General features: G+C 38.1%; 3 protein-coding genes across 3 annotated transcripts; 1 reads left to right on the top strand and 2 right to left on the bottom strand.

The window, feature by feature from the left end:
* Positions 1-207: 207 nt before the first annotated feature.
* AP-1mu (adaptor protein complex 1, mu subunit) lies at positions 208-1983 on the bottom strand. The gene is made up of 2 exons (XM_011305452.1): positions 1885-1983; positions 208-1557 (listed from the first exon to the last, which is right to left on the bottom strand). Exon 2 carries the CDS (start codon positions 1543-1545, stop codon positions 277-279), a length of 1269 nt encoding a protein of 422 aa, XP_011303754.1. The 5' UTR covers positions 1546-1557; positions 1885-1983; the 3' UTR covers positions 208-276.
* A 2182-nt stretch (positions 1984-4165) lies between these two features.
* LOC105266936 (neuroligin-4, X-linked) lies at positions 4166-19597 on the top strand. The gene is made up of 9 exons (XM_011305450.1): positions 4166-4778; positions 6624-6918; positions 9393-9545; positions 10373-10573; positions 13793-13988; positions 14091-14535; positions 17251-17524; positions 17594-17740; positions 17988-19597. The coding sequence occupies exons 1-9, from the start codon at positions 4584-4586 to the stop codon at positions 18620-18622; spliced, it is 2541 nt and encodes an 846-aa protein (XP_011303752.1). The 5' UTR covers positions 4166-4583; the 3' UTR covers positions 18623-19597.
* On the bottom strand, positions 19410-22335 carry La (La autoantigen-like). Its single transcript, XM_011305451.1, has 6 exons — positions 21972-22335; positions 21169-21525; positions 20797-21027; positions 20462-20713; positions 20138-20276; positions 19410-19703 (listed from the first exon to the last, which is right to left on the bottom strand). The coding sequence occupies exons 1-6, from the start codon at positions 22188-22190 to the stop codon at positions 19618-19620; spliced, it is 1284 nt and encodes a 427-aa protein (XP_011303753.1). The 5' UTR covers positions 22191-22335; the 3' UTR covers positions 19410-19617.
* Between the last annotated feature and the right edge of the window lie 69 nt (positions 22336-22404).

Raw genomic sequence — 22404 nt, 5'->3', positions numbered from 1 at the left:
TATAAAAATCTTCATCCATTAACTGAATCAAAATAAACAATTTTTATTTCACTCAATTAAACCTTCAGTTCGTAGAACCAATCATACAATTATCTCCAATTATCATTATCCACTTATTTTCACAAGGAAAGTCTCTCAAAAATTTTATTCCTACAATCAGTGATCATCAATTGAATAATAACCGCAAGATCAAATATATATTGAAAAAATTTAATACCTCAAATCATAAAAATACATTTCAGTAATGTTCATTTGAAAAACACCTTAGAATCATCATTAATTAGTCCTCAACTGATAATCCCCATTCTGAGTGATATACCTGACCCAAGGAAGTGCCTGATACCCGCTCTTCTCGATAATCTTCAAGTACCTGACTTGTATCCCAGAAGTAGTAAAATAAGGAATTTCGAATTTCACCTGAATAGGAGGCTTTCCCTCGACATCTTCCCCAACAACCGATGGTAAACCAAAATGCGCCCTCATAAGATACTCCTTTCCCCCAGGAAATGATTTAATAGACCAAGTAATAGCACTCTGCTCAGGTGAATACCTGACACTGCCAATGGTAGTCTTGAATTTCGGTGAATCAGCATCGTTGGGTACAGGAATAACAATCTCAACATTATTCGCAGTGGATCGCCTCTTAAACTGTGATCTAGCCTTGATCATGTACTCAACGCGACTGTGTGCATGACGTTCGATGACAGATTCGATCCAAATGAGAGGCTTGACATGCGTATTCAAGCGATAAGACATTAATTCAAATTCCCCATCAGGTGGAATGAAAGATATCGTCCGATCATTCTCGAATCTCGACAGTCTAACGCACTGATGAAACTTGACATCTTCGAGCTCAACAGATTTTGATTTTCCACGACCGGTCGACTCGAACAGGACTTTATCGTTCAGACCTAATCGTAATTCAGGCATGCCGGAGAGATAAACTCGCATTTTAATAGCCCCAACGATCTCCGAGGATAGAACATTGCCGTTGGCATTGGCCAGCAGATTAACCGATTCGATGACATCCAAGAAAACTTCGTTTTTACGGTATTTTATTCCCTCAGACCTCCAGGACACAGCATTCGTCACAGCCATTGGTATTCGAGGCTGAATCTCTAGCTTGTGGCCCTCTTGGGTTATGTACTCCTGCAGTATTTTGCTGTCTGTTGTCTGGGGATAGCCAAAGTCCAAAAGTTCATCCAACAACTCGTAAATAACAACGAAGTTGTCCCGTATGCTCTCCTCCTCGAGCTCTTTGAAGTACTCCTGCATCACCTGAACTACTTTGTGTAGAAAAACAAATACCAGCGATATATTTGCGTTCTTCTTGGTCGTTGATACGATGTAAAGATTGTTGTATTTTATATAGGCGTAAGTGCACTCTGGTATCTGAATTATTGGTGTCAAATTGCCCTCCTCCTCGCGCTCCATTACCAGAGGCATGAACTTCTCGATTACACCAGTCTCTATGTCACCTCGGTAGTTTCTGGATATCAGGACTTTTCCCTTGACATCCAGAATATACACCGCTGAGGTCGACATCTTCGGGGTTCTCTGGAATTATAAAGATAGGATTTTCTTGTGCTACATAATTCAGAAAGTCAGGCAATGCTATGTATTTCTGGATAATGGTAATTGTGAGAAATGAGAAATCAAATTTTTCAGAAGTTCGAGTCGAGTTGACTGTAATTTTGTGGGAAATGTGAATTATTTTGGAGATTCTTTAATAATGTTCTGTCAGATTACACGTCAGTGTTCTAGATCGCTTGGAGGTTATGTCCGCAGAATTTGTTCTGACGAAAAACGAGAAAAGTGTCTGGAATATTTTAGTGTGGCTGTCACAGGTTACAAAAGGTGTTTTCAGGGTTGTCTGAGGCTTACCCACTCGGAATTGCTTCTCTTGTCTTTTTTTTTTTGGATTTCACCGTCAGTACACGTAAATCTCGACGAAAAGCCAGAGTGGACTGACACGAAGGCGGCCGTGAGTCAAATGACCAGGGGAATAGCACCTGCGCATGCGTCCACCTGTTCCCCTCATCTGATTTGTCCTGCCCCCACCAGAACACTCACTTGACATATTGCACACTATATCGACCGACGCCCGCGCACACGAATGCAATTTTAAACTTCTCAAATAACCTATCGTGATTTCCCCCAAGTTTCCTCGAGCTTTCACGAGAAATCAGAACAATCGACGATTTTCGGTTATTACGATAATTCACTTGTAACGGATCAGACATTAATTCATATCATGGCAGCGGTTATCAACACTTTCAATTTAATTTATTTCTATTTTAATTTAAATCTATTTTTCATTGTTGTATCTACTCTGCTGGAAAAATGCACTTTACATTAAAAGTAATAACAGTTGAAATTTTTACCAACAATCTGACATGAATTTTTGTGGGATTCCTCATTCACGAGTCAGTTAATTCCTTTCCTTGAATATTCTCCATTTTAAAGTCGATATGACACGGAACAATCGTGACGATTTTGAAAATGCCAGTAATTATTTTCCTGCATTTCTCGAACCAGCTGTCATTAGTCGACGTGAAAACGTTAGTGGCTGTTTTTGCATTGAAATTAAATTGAAATTTCCATAATTGAAAATTCAAATGACATTTCGTTTGATATTTCAAGAAATTTTGAACAATTTATTTTCTAAAATCAATTGATTCTGAATTATAAATGCCACTTTCCTGGAAATCACGGTTTTAGATGGGGTGTTAAATAAATTTATTGACACCAATTGAATTAAATTCCAAAAAGACTTTTACGATTCATTGCGGTCTCTCCTTGAGGATGTTTGTTCTGGAGCCTTTGGAGATTTTTTCAACGTAATTAAAACGTTGCAAATCGCTTGCTTCCAGGAGGTAATTAAAAATTGATACTGGGAAGGTTCAAAGGGCGGGCAAACGGGGAAATGAGTTATCGGGTTGGGCTTTTTTTTTTATTTTGCATTATAGAACAACTTTTAATTATATAAAGTTATGCTGGAGAGACCCCCGGGTTCCATTGTTGCGGCGTCATCGCTAGGTTCATTAATAAATAAAATAATAATGAGGGAAGTAATGAACGAAATGGGGATGAAGCGACGGAGTCAGAGATTTTTACCCTTTGGGTTAATTAATTAGATTTATATCAAATTTTATCGGTATTGGGGGTGGGTAATCGAGGTGAGTGATGGCGTTGGATCAATTAGAAATATTGGTTATTAATTCATGAAGTTTTTGAATAAATGAGAGAGGATTCGAGAGGAGCGCAATCACAAGGTTCGAAGTGACTGCCTCAAATTGCAGAATAAATTATGAGGGTAATTGTCATTATTTATGGGATTGGAGAATCGATGGAAATCGAAAAAATTCCTTTTTTGCAATTTTTTCCATAAAATTTCTCTCTAAATACGGGAGACTTTAAAAATTCTTCCCTTTTCAAATAGAATTAATCCTTTTTTTTCCCGACAATCTTAGGAAAATTCTTCAACAACACTTTTTACACTCGATTCAAATACTTTTGTCAAAAGTTTTCTTACTAAGAAAGAGTGAGCCCCAGTGATTCCATTGACGTTAATTTGTACTGTCGCCAACAGCGGAAGTACTTGGATGGTGTCGTAATGCATGCACCGAGATACTTTACCATGTTCTTGGCACGTACACTCCTTCATTCCCCAAGTATTCATGTCCAGTGCTCCATTCCATCGCACTTCGTCAATGGGATAGGGTTTTTGGTGGTGAATGCCCCAAGGCGCCAGTAAACTTGGGTCACTTCACCACAATTCATAAAGTAATGTACGACAGTGTCATTCACTGCGAGAATATATTCAATCCATGATTTTTACACAAATTATTCTTCACTTTTGCCAGATAAATCTAAAATTTATTAATACCCCAATAATTTTTTAATTCCCCAAAATATCATGGCCACTATCATGGACTATTAAACATTTTTCCATTCTTCATTTCATTGCAATTTTTCCCATTTTCAAAAATGATCAGATGTAAAAATTATTTAAATATCTACATTTGCCATTTGTTAATTTTTAATTTTATACAAGATATAATGTATATTCATTTATTGCATCGCTGGAATAGCCGGAAACAGATTTGAAAGAATGTCAAAGATTTCTATAAAATGGAAACAACGATCTCTGGTTTCAGATTGATACACTGGATTGATAGATACTGCATCATCACCAGAAAGAAGTTGAGTTGACTTCCTTGCGGAGTGAACTTGTAAATCATAAACCCATAAGATGCTGACGACAACGAGAAGCTCTGGTGCACACAGTGGAGTCACTAATTCCCAGGACGTCAGTAATGTCGCGTTTGCATATCACGTTGCAAAGTTTTCGGTGATTTGTCGCTAAGGGCGAGAGTAAAACTCAAGTTTAGAGTTGTTTAAGGGTGAAAGTTCGTGACATCAGGGATTTGGATTGAAAATAGTGGAAATTGTACCGGTGGAATTTGTTGATTCTGCTGTGAGGGGGGCGAGAGGGGAGTGGAAGAGAGGCCTTGGGGGGGTGATTGAAGTGGGTGTCCAGGGCATGGTGGTGGCGATTTTGGTTGCCAACAAATGCTGCCATGCTTGGACCATGCCAGCCGGCAGCCTGGACGTGGCTGCTGGTACCAATGCTAAATACCACCAGGAGTTGCACCGACGTAAGGAGAATATTAGTCGTTTTAATTGCCACTGCCGTATGCGGGGTCAACGCTGGACCGAGGTATGCCTCCAGAATAGTCGAGACCAAAAGTGGACAAATACGGGGTATTTTACAGGTAATTTACTTAATTCCCTTAACCTTTGATGTAAAAAAACATTGCACTTACGACTTTTATAAATGACATTACATTAGTATTTATTTATACATTAGAATTCTGGAGACTTGAGTGGAAAAAAAAATGACTATAGGTGGAAAAAGTCTTAAATGCAAATAGCAAAACAGGAAAAGTGAAGAGGATATCTGTTGAGATTTTAGATGAAATAAGAAGGAAATAAACAAATAGATAAAAGTGACGGTAAAAAACCTGAAATCTCCCCAGAAACGAATCTATAATATGATCTGAACCGAGAAGAATTACAGTCACGTCTTATTCTCCCCTGATTTTGAAATAAATTCTATGGAGGTTGTGGGAGAGAGAAGAGAGCATTGCGCCTGAGATTATAATAATTCCTAGCACTCGTGAAGGCAACGCACGTCTGGTCATTGTGCCTGGAGTACACAGAGAGCAAAAGAGCTCTTTTTCTCCATTTCCCAGGAGAACTTCCTACTTTCTTTCTTCTCTCCTCAATACCTCAATGTTCCCTTCTGCCAATATCCGATGATTGCCAATCGAATTAACCCATTTTCTCCTCTGTCTCTTTGCCCCTCGCCCCCCCAATTCTATTACACCACCGGATATTTACAAAAATGAATTTGATCCTAGGGGAGACGACGGGATTTCGTGTTTCGTTACTCGTTTCAATGAAGAATTCATCAGAAATTGTAGAAAATGGATTTAACTAATGAGGTGTTATCGATTTAGTCTCGAAGATCGAATGAATACATTTAAATGAGGGGATTCGGTATTTCCAATTGTTAATTGATGATCTATTGATGTCTTGGAACAGATGTCTTAATTTTACATGCTTAATATCTCCGAATCCTAGAGAGATAACGAAATTTTTGTTAAATCCTTTTTTGCAGCTCTTGTTTTACTCTAGAAAGGAGCTCTTAACAGTAATTCCGATATTTCCGTTAGATTTCGAGATATTTCGAGATATTCCTCGAAGACTGGATGACAAACCAGCGGATTTATTGACTTTTGCTTCCGAATGGAAGCATTTTTACGATTGAATTCGGTATTCCCTTGAGAACGCCGATTCATTACACACTTTCCAATACGAATGTGATTCGTAGACGGATCGGCAAGATTCGTTAACGGATTTGTCATTTCGTTAGTCTTGCGATTTTCATCTACGAATCTTCAAGGTGTCGAACGGAATATTTTCCCTCACGAATTTAAAATTCCCAAACGAAAGTGATCTCTCGAGTTTTCTCGAGAATTTTCACTATTAAAAAATCTGATATATAGTGAATCGGGAAAAATCTACTTGCCATTCACAGGAAAAATCCGGGAAAAAGACATTCCGCAAACATTTTCCAACCGTCAAAGCGTTAACGCTCGCACTATTTCCCCGTTTTTTTACCCACAATTTTTTACGCGGTCAACGTCAATAACACTCTGGTACACCATCTCCCGCTCTTGGTTCGTCGATATAAAAATTACGATTTCATTTCAGAAATATTTTACGATTTTACCAGGTTTCACTGGTTTATTTCATTTTTACGGAGGAAATTCTGCGGACACTAATTTCCTCAGGGTCCGGTGGGGCTTTCGAAATGACCTCCCTCCGAAAATGTATACTATTGTATAAAATTTTTATTACACTCCCTCAATATATAAAATAGTGCAGTTAACGTCAGTTAATGAAGGTTACATTATGCGTTGGAGAATGACTTTTCAATATTCCTGTAGAAGAATCTGATTTTTATTATTTGCGTTAGTGTATTGATTTTTTAAATCATACAATTTGGGTGAAGATTTTTTGAAATGTCATTTTTGGTGGTCTTTCTGTCGAAGGAATTGAACACGAGGCTGGATCCAGTGGAGGTTTTTCGTGGTATACCTTACGCAGCACCACCAGTCGGTGATTTACGACTGAGGCCACCATCAGCCCCATCATCGTGGTCAGGTGTCAGACTCGCTGACAGTTTTGGACCAGTTTGCCCCCAAAAGCTGCCTGATATCAGCAATCGCACCGCTGCCCTCAAGGAGATGCCACTTGGCAGATACATTCAAATTAAAAGAATGATCACATTTCTGGGAAATCAGAGTGAGGATTGCCTCACCCTCAACTTGTACATACCGGGAAGTGGTGCGTAGAATATCTCATTAACAATAAATATAAAAAATAAGTGGACGTCATCAATTTGCGAATGTTTTTATTCCTGCGAGCAGAGATCGGAACGTGATTTTTTTTCAAGTTTCTCACTGATTCCGATATCGAATTAAAATTTTTTCATGTATATCCAAAAATTATCATTGAATATATCACAAAATTATAATTCGATATATAACGTTTTTTGAATATATGCCACATAAATACATATTCTATAACGAATTGGGTAACTTAAATACAGAAGTGAATTTTTATTAATTCCATTGAGTCATTTCTATTCTCCTCGCGGGATTTTGGAATTCTTTGTTTACTTTTCCAGATAAATGCTCAAAAAATTCAGTAGTTCAACATTAGATTTTTTGAATCTCCTAGAAGTTGAGTGGAAAAATTTCTCTGCATGTATGCCTTGAAGTTTAAATGTAATAAAATCATGACTATTTGTGGATCTTTTCAATAGCCACAAATTTGTGAAGTAGTCGCACAGAAACATTGAAAATCCCGAGGCGTGGAGTCTCACAAATACTAGTCTCTGGGATTCCCCAGCAATCGAGATAGCGATGTCGGGTAGAATGGGGGGTGAAAGGGGGATGAATTGAAGTTGAGAAAAAGAAGAAAATGTGGGAAGAGTGGAGCTGAATATTGTCTCACAGTTGGGAAGATTGCACCGGTGAGTTTCATTCGCCTCCTGTAGACAATCCTCGTTGGCACTCCAGCACTAGGATGAGACTGCCGTCTAGATATCAAGCTTCCACTGAGAAACGCCATAATAACTGGATAAGCCAGACGAAATCTCTCTTAGTAAGGAACTCTGCAATAGAGAGCAATTGAATAGTCTAAAGTTGATGTCGAAACACCTCCCCCGAACAATTACTGGCAGAGAGAAGTGTCGAAATATTTTAATAACTTCAAATCTCACTCAACTTTCAGTGGCACTTAATCATTTCTTCATTTATAAATTTTATTTTCACATTTTATTCCCTTCACTCCTCTTCGAACAACTAATTAAATTATTTTTCAATGTGAACATTCAATTCGGATTTCGATTTACCACTACATTATTAAAATATGTATATATTCCATGGGAATTACATGAAAATTAAATTACACTGGCCGTCATGCTGTAATTATGCAATTGATAAATCCAATTGAGATTATTAATTTTTTCAAAAATGATTCAGCAGATTTTCCGCTTTATACTCTCGGTTGAAAATACTTTTTTTGCTTTTGTTTCTGTTCAACTTATTTTCCAGAAATAATTATGTTTCAAGCGCAATTGTTTTCGCACAGAACCCCCGGGCAGTCCTTCCCCCATTTCGTTCAATGTTAACCAACTTTTCAATTACCCCTTCTCATTGAAATTCTCAGGAATGAGATTGTTTCTCTCCATCGCCGGAAACATCCACCCTGGAGGAGGATCAAACGCTACGAGGATATAGGAATTAGAGAATAGACTATAACGATTCTCTGCTGGAACGTACCATTCAAAGGAACTCATTTCCACTAATTCCGGAAAAGATTTCAGAGATATAATCGCACTGCAACGAGTGCTGGGGGTGAGAAATAGTGGAGGACTGAAGGGGAGGAAATGGTATAAAAGTGCTGAAGGGTTTGAGAGAGGAATATTACGAATCTAAATCCAACCCCTTGACTCCTAGGGACTAATTCATACGGAATTCCAATTAATCCAAAAAATCCATTAAAAATATTTTAAAAAACGATAACATACCTTCTACCCAAATTTTTATTAAAATAAAAATCATATTTCGAAGAACTCGCGCGATATTTTTGACTTCAAAATGTCGATATGAAATGAAAAATAAAAACAAGTATCGATTGCTATTTCTATTCGATTGAAAATCCAAAAAAAAAAATAAATAATACTCTTTTACTCAAGAAATTATTCTGAATGCAAATAATTAATTGAAAATAGGGAATATTTTTCCTCCTGGAAGATTTCACTGGAAGTAACTCATTTCCCTTAATTCCCGAAAATATTCCAGAGAGATATAATCGGACTTCTGAGAGGTGGGTGGTTCTGGGGTGAGACGAAGGGATGAAGGGATGAGGGGATGAAGGGATGAAGGGATGAAGGGATGAAGGGATGAAGGGATGAAGGGAAGGAAATGGTATAAAAGTGCGGGAGGGGTTGAGAGGAGAGGAGAGTAGTGAATATCACGAGCGGTGAATCTGACACCTTGACTCACAGGGCCAGACGATTAATTAACCGACGGCGGTCGCCGAGTTAGCTCGTTTCGGAACTCCCCCGGGGAGATCTATATAAATAACGAGCAAAGTTCCAACTAGGAAAACTGCAGGCTTGTAGATATATCCAAGGAGAGAATAGCGAGGGATGAAGAGAAGTGGAGAACACTGGTGCTATGAAATTAATCGTCACCTCCATGTCTTCTTTTCACTTCACTTTCTTTTTATTTGTTTGGTGAATTTTACAGGTTCCAGGGGACTCGAGGCACCTTATGCAGTTATTGTTTATGTACATGGAGAGAGTTTTGAATGGGGAACTGGAAATGTCTACGATGGATCTGTACTCGCCAGTGCTGGACATGTCATTGTCATTACCATTAATTACAGGCTTGGCATTTTGGGTAAGTTCAAAGACTTTTAAGACTGTTAAGTCCCTTCGAATTTTTCTGTTATAACTTCTCTATCTTTTCTAATCTAGAAATTAAATTATCTCGACAGGATTTTAATTCTTGCGGAAAAAAAATCACCAGAACTGCCGAGTACCGGGCTTTAACCCCTGAATCATTTTTCTTTCAAAATCAATTTAATATCTATTTGTTTAAACAATCTTCAAGCCACTTTTCCAATCAATTCGGCGTCGGGATTATTCTCCCGGGAAAAAATATCCTGGCCAAAATCCCCGGGAAAATCTTCCGTTTTCTTCCAAAAAACTTAATTATTTCGATTTTTTAAAATTTTTTGTTGTATAATCATTTTAGTTATTGCAGTTGTTGTTGTTAATTGTTTGTGTTGTCGTACTTCATGTGCGTAAAGAACTATTACGTATTCTATCTGTGCTAGGAAAGGTTTTTTTATTCGACTTATGATTCAGTCGATCTTTTTGTTTTGTTTATTGCATTATTTGTTGGGATTCGACTTTTGAACTGGGGATTATTCAAGATGTATTCAGAAGTATTCGACAAGAAAGAAACAGATAGAGAGATTGAATATTTTTCTGTTGATCGCGAGATGACAGTCGTTAGTACGCCATCCAACGAATAACTATATTATTTTATTTTTATGTTCATTCTCAGGGGAGATTGTCTGGGAAATTTTTATTTGGGGGAATAATTCCTAAAACCATAAATTTTGTTGAAAATCGCCAGAATTATTCCTGAATTTCCTCCGTATGGCTTCCACTCACTACTAGATGACCCCTGAAAGACCAAAAATAAATGGGCTTTTCCAGGTTTCCTGAGGACTCGGGGGGTGCCAGACACGAGTGGCGAATCTGGTGGTAATTTGGCACTGAGGGACATTGCGATGGGTCTGCGATGGGTGCGAGAGAACATCGCAGCATTCGGTGGTGATTCAACGAGGGTCACACTGATGGGTCACGACACCGGTGCAGCACTCGTCAATCTCGTTCTCCTCGCCCCCTTCGCCAAAGGTCTGCTATTTTTTTTTTACCACCCTATTAACATTCCCTGGATCATCCCCGGAACAATCAATCCCAATCCCACCATTAACCCCATTTTATAGCAATTTCCCAGAGTTGAAGAGCATCAACATCTGATCGTTGACGTTCAATCAACCTAAATGTACGGGCATCATTTTACTCCCATAGCTAGCGACTTGACATCCTCGTTATTTATAATCTCTCTTCCCTTCCGCCACTTCTAACGCTTTTTTTTCTTTATCCCTGAACTTTCTTCCCAGTTTCTTGTTTCCGTGCTCTTAAGCACAGTAACAAGATGTTTTCCTTTTTCCTGGCGGAAGTCACTCGTTCGTAAACCCCTGCTGAGCTTGAAAAATCGAAGAGAAAATATTTTTTTTTATCCCACGAAGATCAAGTGAAAAAGAAAAAAAACGCGATCCCTGAAACAATGACCGGAAAATGGTGCTAAGAGCAGAACTACATTTAGTGCACTTTTCCTCTGATATAAACTCGTGTTTCTCTTTGTCAACCGGAAATCATGGCAGAACTACAGGCATTTCCGGTGGAGAGATTGCAACGGTGTTTCATTGATTTACTCAGCGCAACTACCACTTTCTCTCAGGTTTTTTACCCTTACCCCCCGATTTTATCCCTTTCTCTTTGTCTGTTGTCGCATTGTCTACAAACTTTCTGGGGTAAAAAGGAATGGTGAAAAATTGGGTATGTAAATTTCTAGAGGATTTTGTGGCGTTCCGAGTTTGTTCGCTACACCGAGTCGATGGAAATTTCGCTTCGCTGGGCTGTCACGTAAATCAATTGGCAATGCGGCAATCAGATTACCCCGATTTTTAGAGGGAGGAGAAGATAAAAAAAAACTAGTGGCGAAACTGTTTTGTTTGGAATAAATGACATAATTTTTATTGCTGGGCTACGCGAACGTCGGATGAATCAATTGAATCAGTGAACAAATATTACGGTGAATCCATTCTTTTTTTTAGATATACAAAAGACGAAAAACAAAAAATTAAGTGAATGAATTTTTAAAATGGATCTGGCAATTTAAACGGATAAAATTTCATTTCATAACAGAAGTACAAATTGTTAATAAAATTCCGGAAGTAAACGATTGTATTTCCTCCAAATTTTATTGCTGAAGACTGAAGCGCATAAAAGATACAAAATTTAATAATTTTTCTTATCTTCTTCCCCTACCCTTCAGAGGGTACCTGAAACCTGATTTTGATAATTCATATAAATTCATATAATTTCATATAAGTTCAGTTATATGCGTGCTCATTATCGTAATTTCTTAAAATTTCTAATGAAACTCCAATGAATATTGGAAGAACAGAAAAACCGGTGTCTCGCATTTCTGGTGAAACAAGATTTTCATCATGGAAAAGTTCACCAAGTTGAACACATCATGCCTGATTCCCACTAGCACACCGCAACCAGCCAAAACCACGAGCTCCTGGAAAAAAGAAACACTAAGACTCTCATCTCCTAGAAAAACGAGTATTAAATTTCCGTCGTTTGTTGTTCCAAGCATCTGCCACCAATATCCTCCAGCAATTACGTGCAACATCTTGCCACCAGTTCACCAGCCCACACTTTTCATCCCCTGATCACAGTTTCGAGCCCACCACAGCATAAAAAATAATAAAAATAAGATAGGAAAAAATGAGTGGATGATAACTAAAGAGAGGAAGAGGAAGTGGAAAAAGTAATATCCCAGGAGGAACCACGGGAGCCACTGGTGTGTCCCAGAGATTTCATTGGCTCGGATAGCTTTCAGGAACCCCATGCCATTATATCCTGAGACAATAAATGAGCTTCCGCCATATTCCGAGCCGTTGATGCCATTATTCCTATCTCGAAGTTTGATTTACTTTCAATATCCTCATGAATAACGGAAGAAAATATCTATCTATCACGTTACAATGCATTGCTTTTTTATATACATTAAAATTCCGCTATAGTTGCACCCTTAATTGCTACTTTCACCAATTTACAAGATGTAAACAATCCATTGTTTCGTCCGATGAGAAATTGAATTCCGTGAAGCAAAACCGAAAACGAACATATATTTTTCCATGAGTAAAAGATGCAATATGTCACGTATAAATATCAGAGTATTTATGTTATGTATCAGTATATACGGTCTTTTCTAGTGAAGGTAAATACTTCTCTTCTTAATTTCCTCGCAGTTATTGTGTAGTTCTTGTTGCCTGTCCTTTTTTAAGACAGATAGGAGAAAGTTGGAAAATTAGAAAAAGAGATGGGACTAATAGTTAGGATGAGGCATTGGACGTAATAAAAGTTGATGAGATTTTGGGGTGAGATGGGGAGAGGGTAAAAAAAGGATACAAAAGCTTGTTGGCGTTGGGAAAGTACCAGTTTTAATACCTCTCCTGTGTAACTGCAGATTGGCTGAATGCCAGTATTGCCGATGCGACGAGACTGTTTTTCCTATTTTTTTTTTCGCCCCCAAAGTCTTTGGTATTTTAATGTTCTCACCATCGGATTCTACTTTCAATAGGCAATAGAGTCTTACTGATGCCTTGAGTGCACTTTTGCGGTGGAATGATTGAATTATGTAATTTAGTTCTTTGTAGAAGCTTTATGGGAAATAGCTTAGGCGGAAGTGATGGAGTTTTATGACGCGGATTTATGGGCTTTTGTGCTGAAGAAAGAGGTGTGAAGATAGTATTATTCGGCGGATTATTTTATATACGGTTTCGAGAGACTCGTGAGCCATTTCGAATGCAGTTCTCTGTCTCTAGAAATTTGGAAATCACGGTCTATATTTCATCCTACCGGAATGAAATGAACGTTTCAACATCTTCTCTACTTTTATTTTCAATTAAATTCCACTGAATTCTTGAAGTTCAACTTCTATCTCCGGAACGAAATATAATAAAGAAAATAATCTCCACATGAGAGAAAAATCCCATTTACCAGCACTTCAATTTCAATTTCCACAAACTCTAAAATTATTTTTCTACCTTCGAATTGGTAAAAATAGCTATAACAAGGCTCTTAAAGGAAAATTAAGTTTCGCGGAGTTTTAGGTACTTTTTTATTTTATTTTATTTTATTTCATTTCATTTTTCGAGAAGATAGCAGAATATTTCTAGTAACTGCTTTAGTATTTCTGGACAAGCGCCAAAAACTTGACTTGTTTTCTAGAAAAATAAAATCCAACTTGACGATAGATTGATGTTTCCCCAGGTCTATTGCACCGAGTAGTACTGCTAAGTGGTTCGGCACTGAGCCCCTGGGCAACAGTTCACGACCCAAATGATCTCCGTAGTCGTGTTGGCGAGCAATTGGGCTGTTCAATGGAGAATGAAGATGATGATATAGCCGATTGTCTACGTAGTGTACCACTGAGTGTTCTCCAGAATGTGGAGCTCCCCGAGATCAAGTAAAATCAATGAACCCCCAGGATATCGTAGCCCTCGGAGATTAAATTTCCACTCTCTAAGCGGCCAATTGGCCCCAAAATAACGCATGATCTTCATTACAGGTTCATGCCTCGTGTGGGACCAGCACTGCCAGTCGACCAAAATAATCCAGATCCTGGATTGGACATGGAGCGTGCCAGTGATGCCTTTATCAAAGTACCACTGATCCTCGGGGTAACCACAGCCGAGGCATGCTTTGACTTCAACGACGATGAAATTAAAATTGGCATTGAAGAGGATAAGCGCAATCGTATGCTCAGGACATACATCAGAAATGCGTACTACTATCATTTGAACGAGATATTCTCAGCAGTACGTAATGAGTACACTGATTGGGATAAACCAACTCTGCATCCAATTAATATCAGAGAGTCAACTATGGAGGCTTTGAGCGATGGTCATACAGTTGCTCCACTCATTAGAATAGCGTTCTATCATGCCAGGAGAGGAGCGCAGACGTACTTCTTTCATTTCAGTTATCAAACTAAAGACGGTGCTTATCCTCAGGTAATTAAGCGATAATTCACTCAAACTACTTACACCACAGGCCATATTCCATATTCTAGCGATGCATTTCAAACTCATATTAAACATAAGTTTATTTCTTCCCCTCTATTTTATCAATCGTTTCTCCGAAATTTGTAAAAAAACTTGAGATATGAACTGTCGGCCATAATTTCTTAAAGGCAATTCATCCCTACAAAGATCATAAGATCATAATATGACCTGGTGTTCTCCTTGGAGATATTTCCAATTTAATCGCGTCCGACTCAATATTATCCTTCATTCCCCTTAATTGCGCTATTAATTGGTGATTTAATTCAGTTTTGCAGAATTCATTGGAGTACTTATACACTCATTAGAGAATCGTCATTACCTTAATTGACACTGCTCTTCCAATTACTGCAGTCCCTGTTTACACATGCCAGGAAGCTCTTATCTCTCCTACACCGTACAATAGTGTATTCATACACGAGAAATAAGAGGGCACACTCGATTCAACCTGAAAGAGCTCCTTTCTTATGAACCAAAGATTCTTCATCTCCTTTGCGCTGCTTCTTTTTTTTTTCTCCTCCCCTGAATTTCACCTTTTTTCGGTCTAGTTGTGGATAAGTTGGGTGAATGAGACTTTCTTTCACGTCAGATTCTGCACTAGAAATGGGCGGAAAGGAGAGGAGCTTGTGGCCCCCACCGGAGGCGATGCTCAGACGCGAGTTTCTTTTGCCCTCCAAGCCCATATCCCAAAGTCCCTTTTATATCCATTATATACGAGATCTCTTTATTTTTATTTTTATTTCTTTATTCCTACGTTTTCTTCGCTGTTGATAAAAGGGTATGTGTGCAATTTTTATACCTTCACCTCTGTAAAAGCACTCGGGAGCACTTTTCAATGTGAGTGAACGAGGCAAATGTTGTAAACAGTGTTGAGATTTTCTGGGTTTATCATTTATAAGGCTCCTAAATTATCTATACACGGTGAAACCAACCAAAGGATCATTTATCGTATTTGGGAATGAAGTTTCGAGTTTTTCCTCTCATCCTCGAATTTATTTGATCTTCTTTTAGAAGGAAATCGTTAAGTTTCAGTTTGTTTACGAGAGTGAACGGTACTTTCGTCACTTTTATTTATTTTATTTATTCTTTTTTGGCTGTTTGATTATAAAATTAGTGGAGACGCATGATTTGACGGGAGGAAGAAGGGAATTGGTTTGAAGAAGTTATAATAATATATTATAAATGGAAAATAGTTCGATTAGGAATGAATTGCCATTTAATTTCGATTTATGGTGAAAGTTTGAGATGAAATTTTCAGCGAGAAGATGGGATCGGATGAAAGTGTAGCATTCGAACGTCCGTAACTACTTATTAGATGGATGAAAATATACTCAAATATGCACCAGTGGGAAGCTCTCACCGAGTTTCCTCAAATGGTCCATGAGAGCTTCCCTCTGGAGCGATTCCGCAGCGCATAAACTACAATTTATTCCGAATATTTTCACGTTACGATGGTGTAAATTTTCAACGTAATCACCCATTAAATGTAAATAACTCTCTACAGCGATTATAAGAAATAACAAGAGCTATGAAAATAATCAGGAGCGGAGTAAAGTGAGATAAGTGGAGCACAACATTTTTATTTATTATCCATTAATATTAAAAACATTTTCTCCAAAACGGAAACATGATATCATGACAATAATATAAATATATCCAGCATTGCAATTTATCCTGGAAGAATTCCTTCGGAATTTCAGAATTTCCAAAAAACTCTACTTTTGAAAAATGAAAAGAGTAATTTAACAGGATAATTTTGGAATAGTTCGTAATATTTTCTTTTGATTGGAAGCAATTTGGAAATTGCGTTGAAAGTTTAATTGAAATATGAAATTCTGAAGTTTTGAAGGGCTATAGATTTATTAAATCGCCATGAAAGTGAGTGTTGAAGCATAGGTCCGTAAATTTAGCTGGAAGCCAAACAAGTTTTCATGGCGAGACGACGCCTTGACGTCAGTATTTAAGGGTGGATGAAGGTATGGGTGGTGAGAATAAGGAGTGGAGAAGAGAATAGGGAAAGGAAGCTGAGCCACTTAGGACTACGGGTTAACTCCATTAAATCGGTGGATGAGAGGGCGAGAGGGATCAAGCCCTTCACCCTTCACTATCCACCGAACTTTACAGAAGACGCTTTTGGGTGAAAACCCACCCTTTCACCCTCCAGTCCACACTTCATTTCATCATTCACCTCAACTCTACCATTTCCATCACTTTTCACGTTCGAGGTCTCACGTTTTCTCACGTTTTATCACGATTCAACATAATAATCTAATTACGTACTTTTTATCATTAAACAAATTAAGGAAACAGTTAATAAGGATGGAGCATAAATGAGGAGAAATTTCCCTCAACTTTTTCTGCAGTTTACTAATTTTCAAAGTTCATTAGGAATTAGGGAAGTTTCATTAATCGAGAATAATTAGGAAAATTTAATTGAAAACGTTGATCCCAACTTTTTTGTTCGCCGATTTTGTTTGAAATAAATTTATTCATTACACTTGAAAAATTCAGTAGGGAAATGTGTCATATTTTCTCGTTCATAAATAGCCCGGAATTATTTCTCTGTTGATTTTTTAGTACAAATAAAAGGTGTCCAGTAGAGTTTGAATTGAATTGCGAGGAATTTCGTTTTTTTTTCTTTTTCTAAGTGAATTTCTTTCTGCTCAGCGATTGGGGAGTGTTCGAGGTGAAGACATCGCATACGTCTTCGGCCTTCCTCTCATCTCGGGTGGGCCGTTCTTCCCCTTAAATTACAGCAGACAGGATCAAGGAGTTGCTGAAGCAGTTCTAACATTTTTCACAAACTTCGCTAAGACTGGAAATCCAAACGCCCCCCACAACATCGAGTCCGTAGACTACGGTACGGTTAAAGAAAAAGCTCGATTTCGTGGTCTCACGTGGGATCAGTACGAGACTGGCTCGCAATTCTACTTAACAATAGGTAATTTCTTTTTTTTTCCACTGAAACGAGGAAAAAGACTTTATCGTAATTCGAGTGTGTTACGTGCAGCGCAAAAACCCAGGATAAAAAGCCACTACCGAGGTCATAAAATGGCAGTGTGGCTCAATCTGATTCCCCAGCTTCATCAACCTGGAGACGAGGACGTCTCAATGCGTCATCATCACTTCAGAGAGCATGGAGATCACCTCTATGCAGGTAAATGAATAAAAATTGCCGAAAACCCTTTTTTTCGTTCCAATTCCTCAAATTTCCCAAAAAATGAATAATAAAATCCAAAAAAAAAAATGGGAAGCACATCTGCAGGTCCTAATTTCCCGTCAATATTCTTCCAAATCCCTTATCAATCTTCTTCAAATTATCGGTTCCCCTCGTCCCCTAAATCCAAGACGATCCATCTCCCAAGGATGCCCCCAATATCTCTTCACCTCGCTTTTTTCCTCAGGAGCAGTCCGTGATGAATGGCACACCCCAGTGCCCCTAATAGCCACAACACGTAGCAGCACATCATCAACAACCTGCACGACATCAATATCCGAGGGTTCGACAACGCCGGACGTGACATCAGTTCTGAACGAGAGAAAAGACAGTTACGAGCAGCTCGCCTCCCGCCAATTCTACAGTACAACAACAGCCTTGGCGATAACAGTAGGAGTGGGCTGCATCCTCCTAGTGCTAAATATGTTGATTTTCGCTGGTATTTACTACCAGAGGGACAGAGACAAGAAGAGAGCAGCAATGGAGTGTATTTCAAATGGCCAAGAGTCCTTGCCAATGACCACAAGGCCTGCCAACAAGACCAATGACAATCCACCACCTACACAAGAGCCTCCGCCGTGCTATACCACCCTGGCTCGTCCCCCCATAATCCAGGAGTCTCCAATCGAGGATTCTAGCCCCCAGGAGGGACCTGATGACAACCAGGAAAACAGTATCCACGAGAACAATCGGGGAAACATTGGTAATTCCATTCTCCAAAAGGACACAACACCCCCCAAACCACCCACCAGGACCACCAGCTCTCTCAGCACTGGTGGTACCATCAAGAAACGAGTTCAAATACAAGAGATATCTGTATAACATTAGGGAATGCCCCAGGGGGGCAACAAACCCAAGCACGTGACTTTCGTCGAGGTTGATGAACAAGTTCAGGACACGAGATTCTGAATATGCTTGGGATTCTTTTGATACTCTCATTGTGACTTATTGTTTTAGTGGATGTCAACTATCGATGAGTATCAGATACTAAATTGGACCAATCTGACTTATTGCAGTGATGAGTTTAATTTTTATTAATCTCTGACTTTCACTTGGCCCTCCTGGAGAAAGTGTTTCAACTGTTTAGGGAGTGATAATGTTTGCTCGAGTGCAGAAACTCTTGGGATTATGGAAATGGTTTTTCTCTTTTTTTTTTCGACTGTTGAGAGATTGCTAGGGGTGAATGATTACTGACTATAATCGCACCGTCTTTTCATATGCAAATGAATAATTGTGGTTTAGAGGTTTAAATTAATGATAAGGATGTCTTTCTATTTGAGATAAAAACGTATGGTAATGGTATAAATAAAGGATTTTTCTTTAGAAATTAATTACGCTTGGGTGTTTCATTGGGGATCCGTGTCTGTTTAGTTGCGTGCAATGAATAATTTATTTCAACTTTTTTATCTGAAAATTCATTATTTTAGAAGAAAACTTCATATCCACGTATGCAAAAAAAAAAACCATTGATATGAATAAGATTTGCTTGGAGAATTTATTGTTCATTGATTTAATGAAAATTGATGAATTTTCGATAGTTGTTGTAACGGTGACATTGATGGAAGGGGAAAATATTTGTAAATTTCACAGTTACAACAATAAATACAAATTTATGAAGCTCATGAATTTTAATTAAACTGGGTTATACATATTCTCTCGATTCTGTCAATGTTCTTAAGATAATGGTATTCAAATCCTGAGTAAAAAATATAGAACAGGGGCTTGGTTTCCACAACCAAGGAGCATAACGAAAATGTAAGAGCGAGAATGATAAAGAAAATGATTTGTTACAGTTAACAAAAACTTACAAAAGTAACTTATGAAGTCTTGACTGTTTTCTCTGGTGGTGTGTCACGGGTGGGACTTCCACGCCTCTTTCCACCCCTGGGACTTCCACCCCGTCCTGCAACGAGTTCAATGAATATTCAATTAATTCAGGATCAATAGAGTTAATTTTTTGCACAACTGAGGAAAATAGACCATCAGTTTTTTCGAGTTTTTTTCAACTCAGCGAGATCCTGGAGATCCCTCAGTATTAGCATGGCTATTCATCACATGATCATTTTTCACAATATTTCGCGAATAAAAATGATAATTCTGCAGTGTTTCAGATGTTCTCGAAAGAACTTTAATGGAATTCTAAATTAATCTCTAATTCTCAAACTTCATTTTCTAATTCAAAATATTTTACACTTCACTTGTACCAAAGAATATTTGAAATATTAGATTTGAAATTTCAAGATCTTGGAGAAAATTGAAAAGTGAATAAAAAAAAATAAATACAGGGCCTTAAATACATTATTCACAATTAAAATGAGTCATGGAAAATAGATTTACCTCTCTTTGCACGACCACGTTTGCTGTTTTTAATTTGCTGCTTTTTCTGCAACATCTGTTCCTTGACTTTCTTCAGGTACCGTTCCTCCTCCTCGCCCTCCAGAACCCAACATTCTAATTTACAATCTCCAAGTGTAAGCTGAAATGAAAGTAGTCAGATAAGTAAATGAAATAAATAAATAAATAAATGCCTGCATAACTATTGCAATTAAAAAGGGAGATGGATTGTATCAAATTCACAAAGAAATTGTAAAAAATTATTAATTGGACATGACAATTGCAGGCGTTCGTCGTTAAAATACCAATGAGTTTTAAAAACTTTACCCTGGAGCCTTCGAGTTTCTTGAGAAGCTTCTGGGCAGTGCCTTCTCCTTGGAATCGTATTAACCCGTCTTTATTTCCCTTCTCATAATCAACGTAAGCTATTTGATCTGAGAAGTTGTATGAGATGTTACTGATGGCCTTTTTGATCGTCTCCCGGTTAACGTTTTCATCGGCCTCCTTGAACCCTAGAACTGCGCCTTTCGGAAATCCAGATACGTCTTCAGTCTCTTCTGCCTCTACTGAGTCTCCCTCCTAACAGTAAAAATCAAAATAATAGAAATATAAATAATACTCAAATCTATGTAGACTGAATTAACAGCAATTCAATTTTTAACCTTCTCATTGCTCTTGGCTTTTCCATCTTTCTTGGAGGACCTGCCCTCTCCACGTTCCTTAGCCTTCTCCGCCAGGTAATCACTCAGGAACATCCTGATCAGCTCAGTGTCTTCGTATTTTACAGAATCTCTAGCCATGAAAGCTTTGGCACCATCTAGAGTCGTAAATTGGACGAATATTGAACCCTTGAAGAATTGTTCCTTCGTCTTTTTATCAGTCCATCTTCTTACCTAAATAAAAAATTTAATTCAATTTAAGAAAAAACATTATGTGTACAAAAAATATTAATAAATATTTAATTTCTTTCATAATAAAATTTCATATCAAAGTGGAGTCTTCTTTATTATTCAGCTGTGTCACGGAGTACTTACAACAATATTCTCATTGGGCTCAAAATCTTTGAAGAAATCCTTGAGGACTTGTACAGTCATCTTTCCCTCCTTCGGGAAGCCCTTGCAGTAAACCGTCCTCTCTGACTGTGCCTGTTTGTAGGCCTCATCATAAACAGGTAAGGGTTTATCTGTACTGCGTCTGATTTGCTTCCTGTTCTCGGAGATCTCCATGAGTTCACTGTCCTCGATTGCCTTCAGGATTGTCTCCACATTTTGACTGAGGGATGCCAGGGCTTTGAATTTCAGCATTATGCTCATTGGAATCCATCCTTCATCAAGCTTCCCTTGCTCAATGAGGAACCTGTCACGAGCCATGTTGACATCACCGAAGTAAAACTGAATATTTAAAAAAGTAACGTTTGTTATTTATTATATATACAAATGATGATCTCTGAGAATACGACAAAAAATATTGTTTTTATATTTTTTCAGTCTCGGAGAGTTTCACATCATCTACGAGGCGAATATGTAAGAAATCAATCATTGACTGATAGAAAAATTTATCTCCCGAAAATCTACATCAGACAAAAACAAATGCTCTATCTTTCTATATTTTATTTGCATTGTTCTTTCAAAACAATTGGTGAATTGATGAAAAAAAATATGATCCCGCATTCAATCGAGGTTTTTAAAAACTTTTGTCAGTTTTTCAATACGCTAACCGAAAGTGCAAGGATACTTTAAATTTTTCTTTAAAAAAACTGAAAAGTTGTTAATTATTTGAGCTCCTCCCACAAAAAATTGAGGTTAGATTACCTCTGACTGATAAAAATGATTCTCACCTCAACCTGTGATTTGATTTTCTGGAGGAGCTCTGGTGTGACTTCCTCGGGGGTTTCATCGGGTTTCTCAGCCTCCTCCTCAATTTTCTCCTCTTCAATGTCCATCGTTTCTTTTTTGCCCTCGTTTTGAGATTTGGTCTCGTCCAGCGGCTTCTCCGGCGCAACATCTTGTTTCTCCTCTGCAGTCACCTCTTTCGCCTCCTTATTACCGTTCTCCATTATCAATCTAATTATTTGTACTCGAAAAATATACGGAACGATGTGACGCTTCAGAATTAAAACCTCACGGAATTTATACTGTTTTTTCAACCTCGTAAACACGTGGTGAGGCTCACGTCTGTACTGACTCGAAAGAAATGCAACGGTCTCAATACAATCAGGAAATGACGTCATTCACCGCTAAAGAACTGCGTATGCGCATTGAAGTGGCTGC

The sequence above is a fragment of the Fopius arisanus genome, unplaced genomic scaffold, assembly GCF_000806365.1.
Source record: "Fopius arisanus strain USDA-PBARC FA_bdor unplaced genomic scaffold, ASM80636v1 scaffold00042, whole genome shotgun sequence".
NCBI classification, from domain to species: domain Eukaryota; kingdom Metazoa; phylum Arthropoda; class Insecta; order Hymenoptera; family Braconidae; genus Fopius; species Fopius arisanus.
Note: the sequence above shows the minus strand (reverse complement) of the source record. Positions and strands in the feature narration are given on the sequence as shown.

Bases quoted from the DNA above. Each gene is read 5' to 3' on its own strand.
- LOC105266936 (XM_011305450.1), top strand. From the start codon at position 4,584: ATGCTTGGACCATGCCAGCCGGCAGCCTGGACGTGGCTGCTGGTACCA. The intron at 9,546-10,372 runs GTAAGTTCAAAG...GGGCTTTTCCAG, and splicing joins TTACAGGCTTGGCATTTTGG to GTTTCCTGAGGACTCGGGGG. The intron at 17,525-17,593 runs GTAATTTCTTTT...TGTTACGTGCAG, and splicing joins GCAATTCTACTTAACAATAG to CGCAAAAACCCAGGATAAAA.
- AP-1mu (XM_011305452.1), bottom strand. From the start codon at position 1,545: ATGTCGACCTCAGCGGTGTATATTCTGGATGTCAAGGGAAAAGTCCTG.
- La (XM_011305451.1), bottom strand. From the start codon at position 22,190: ATGGAGAACGGTAATAAGGAGGCGAAAGAGGTGACTGCAGAGGAGAAA. The intron at 20,277-20,461 runs GTAAAGTTTTTA...CTTTCATTTCAG, and splicing joins AGAAACTCGAAGGCTCCAGG to CTTACACTTGGAGATTGTAA. The intron at 19,704-20,137 runs GTAAATCTATTT...AACTCGTTGCAG, and splicing joins ACGTGGTCGTGCAAAGAGAG to GACGGGGTGGAAGTCCCAGG.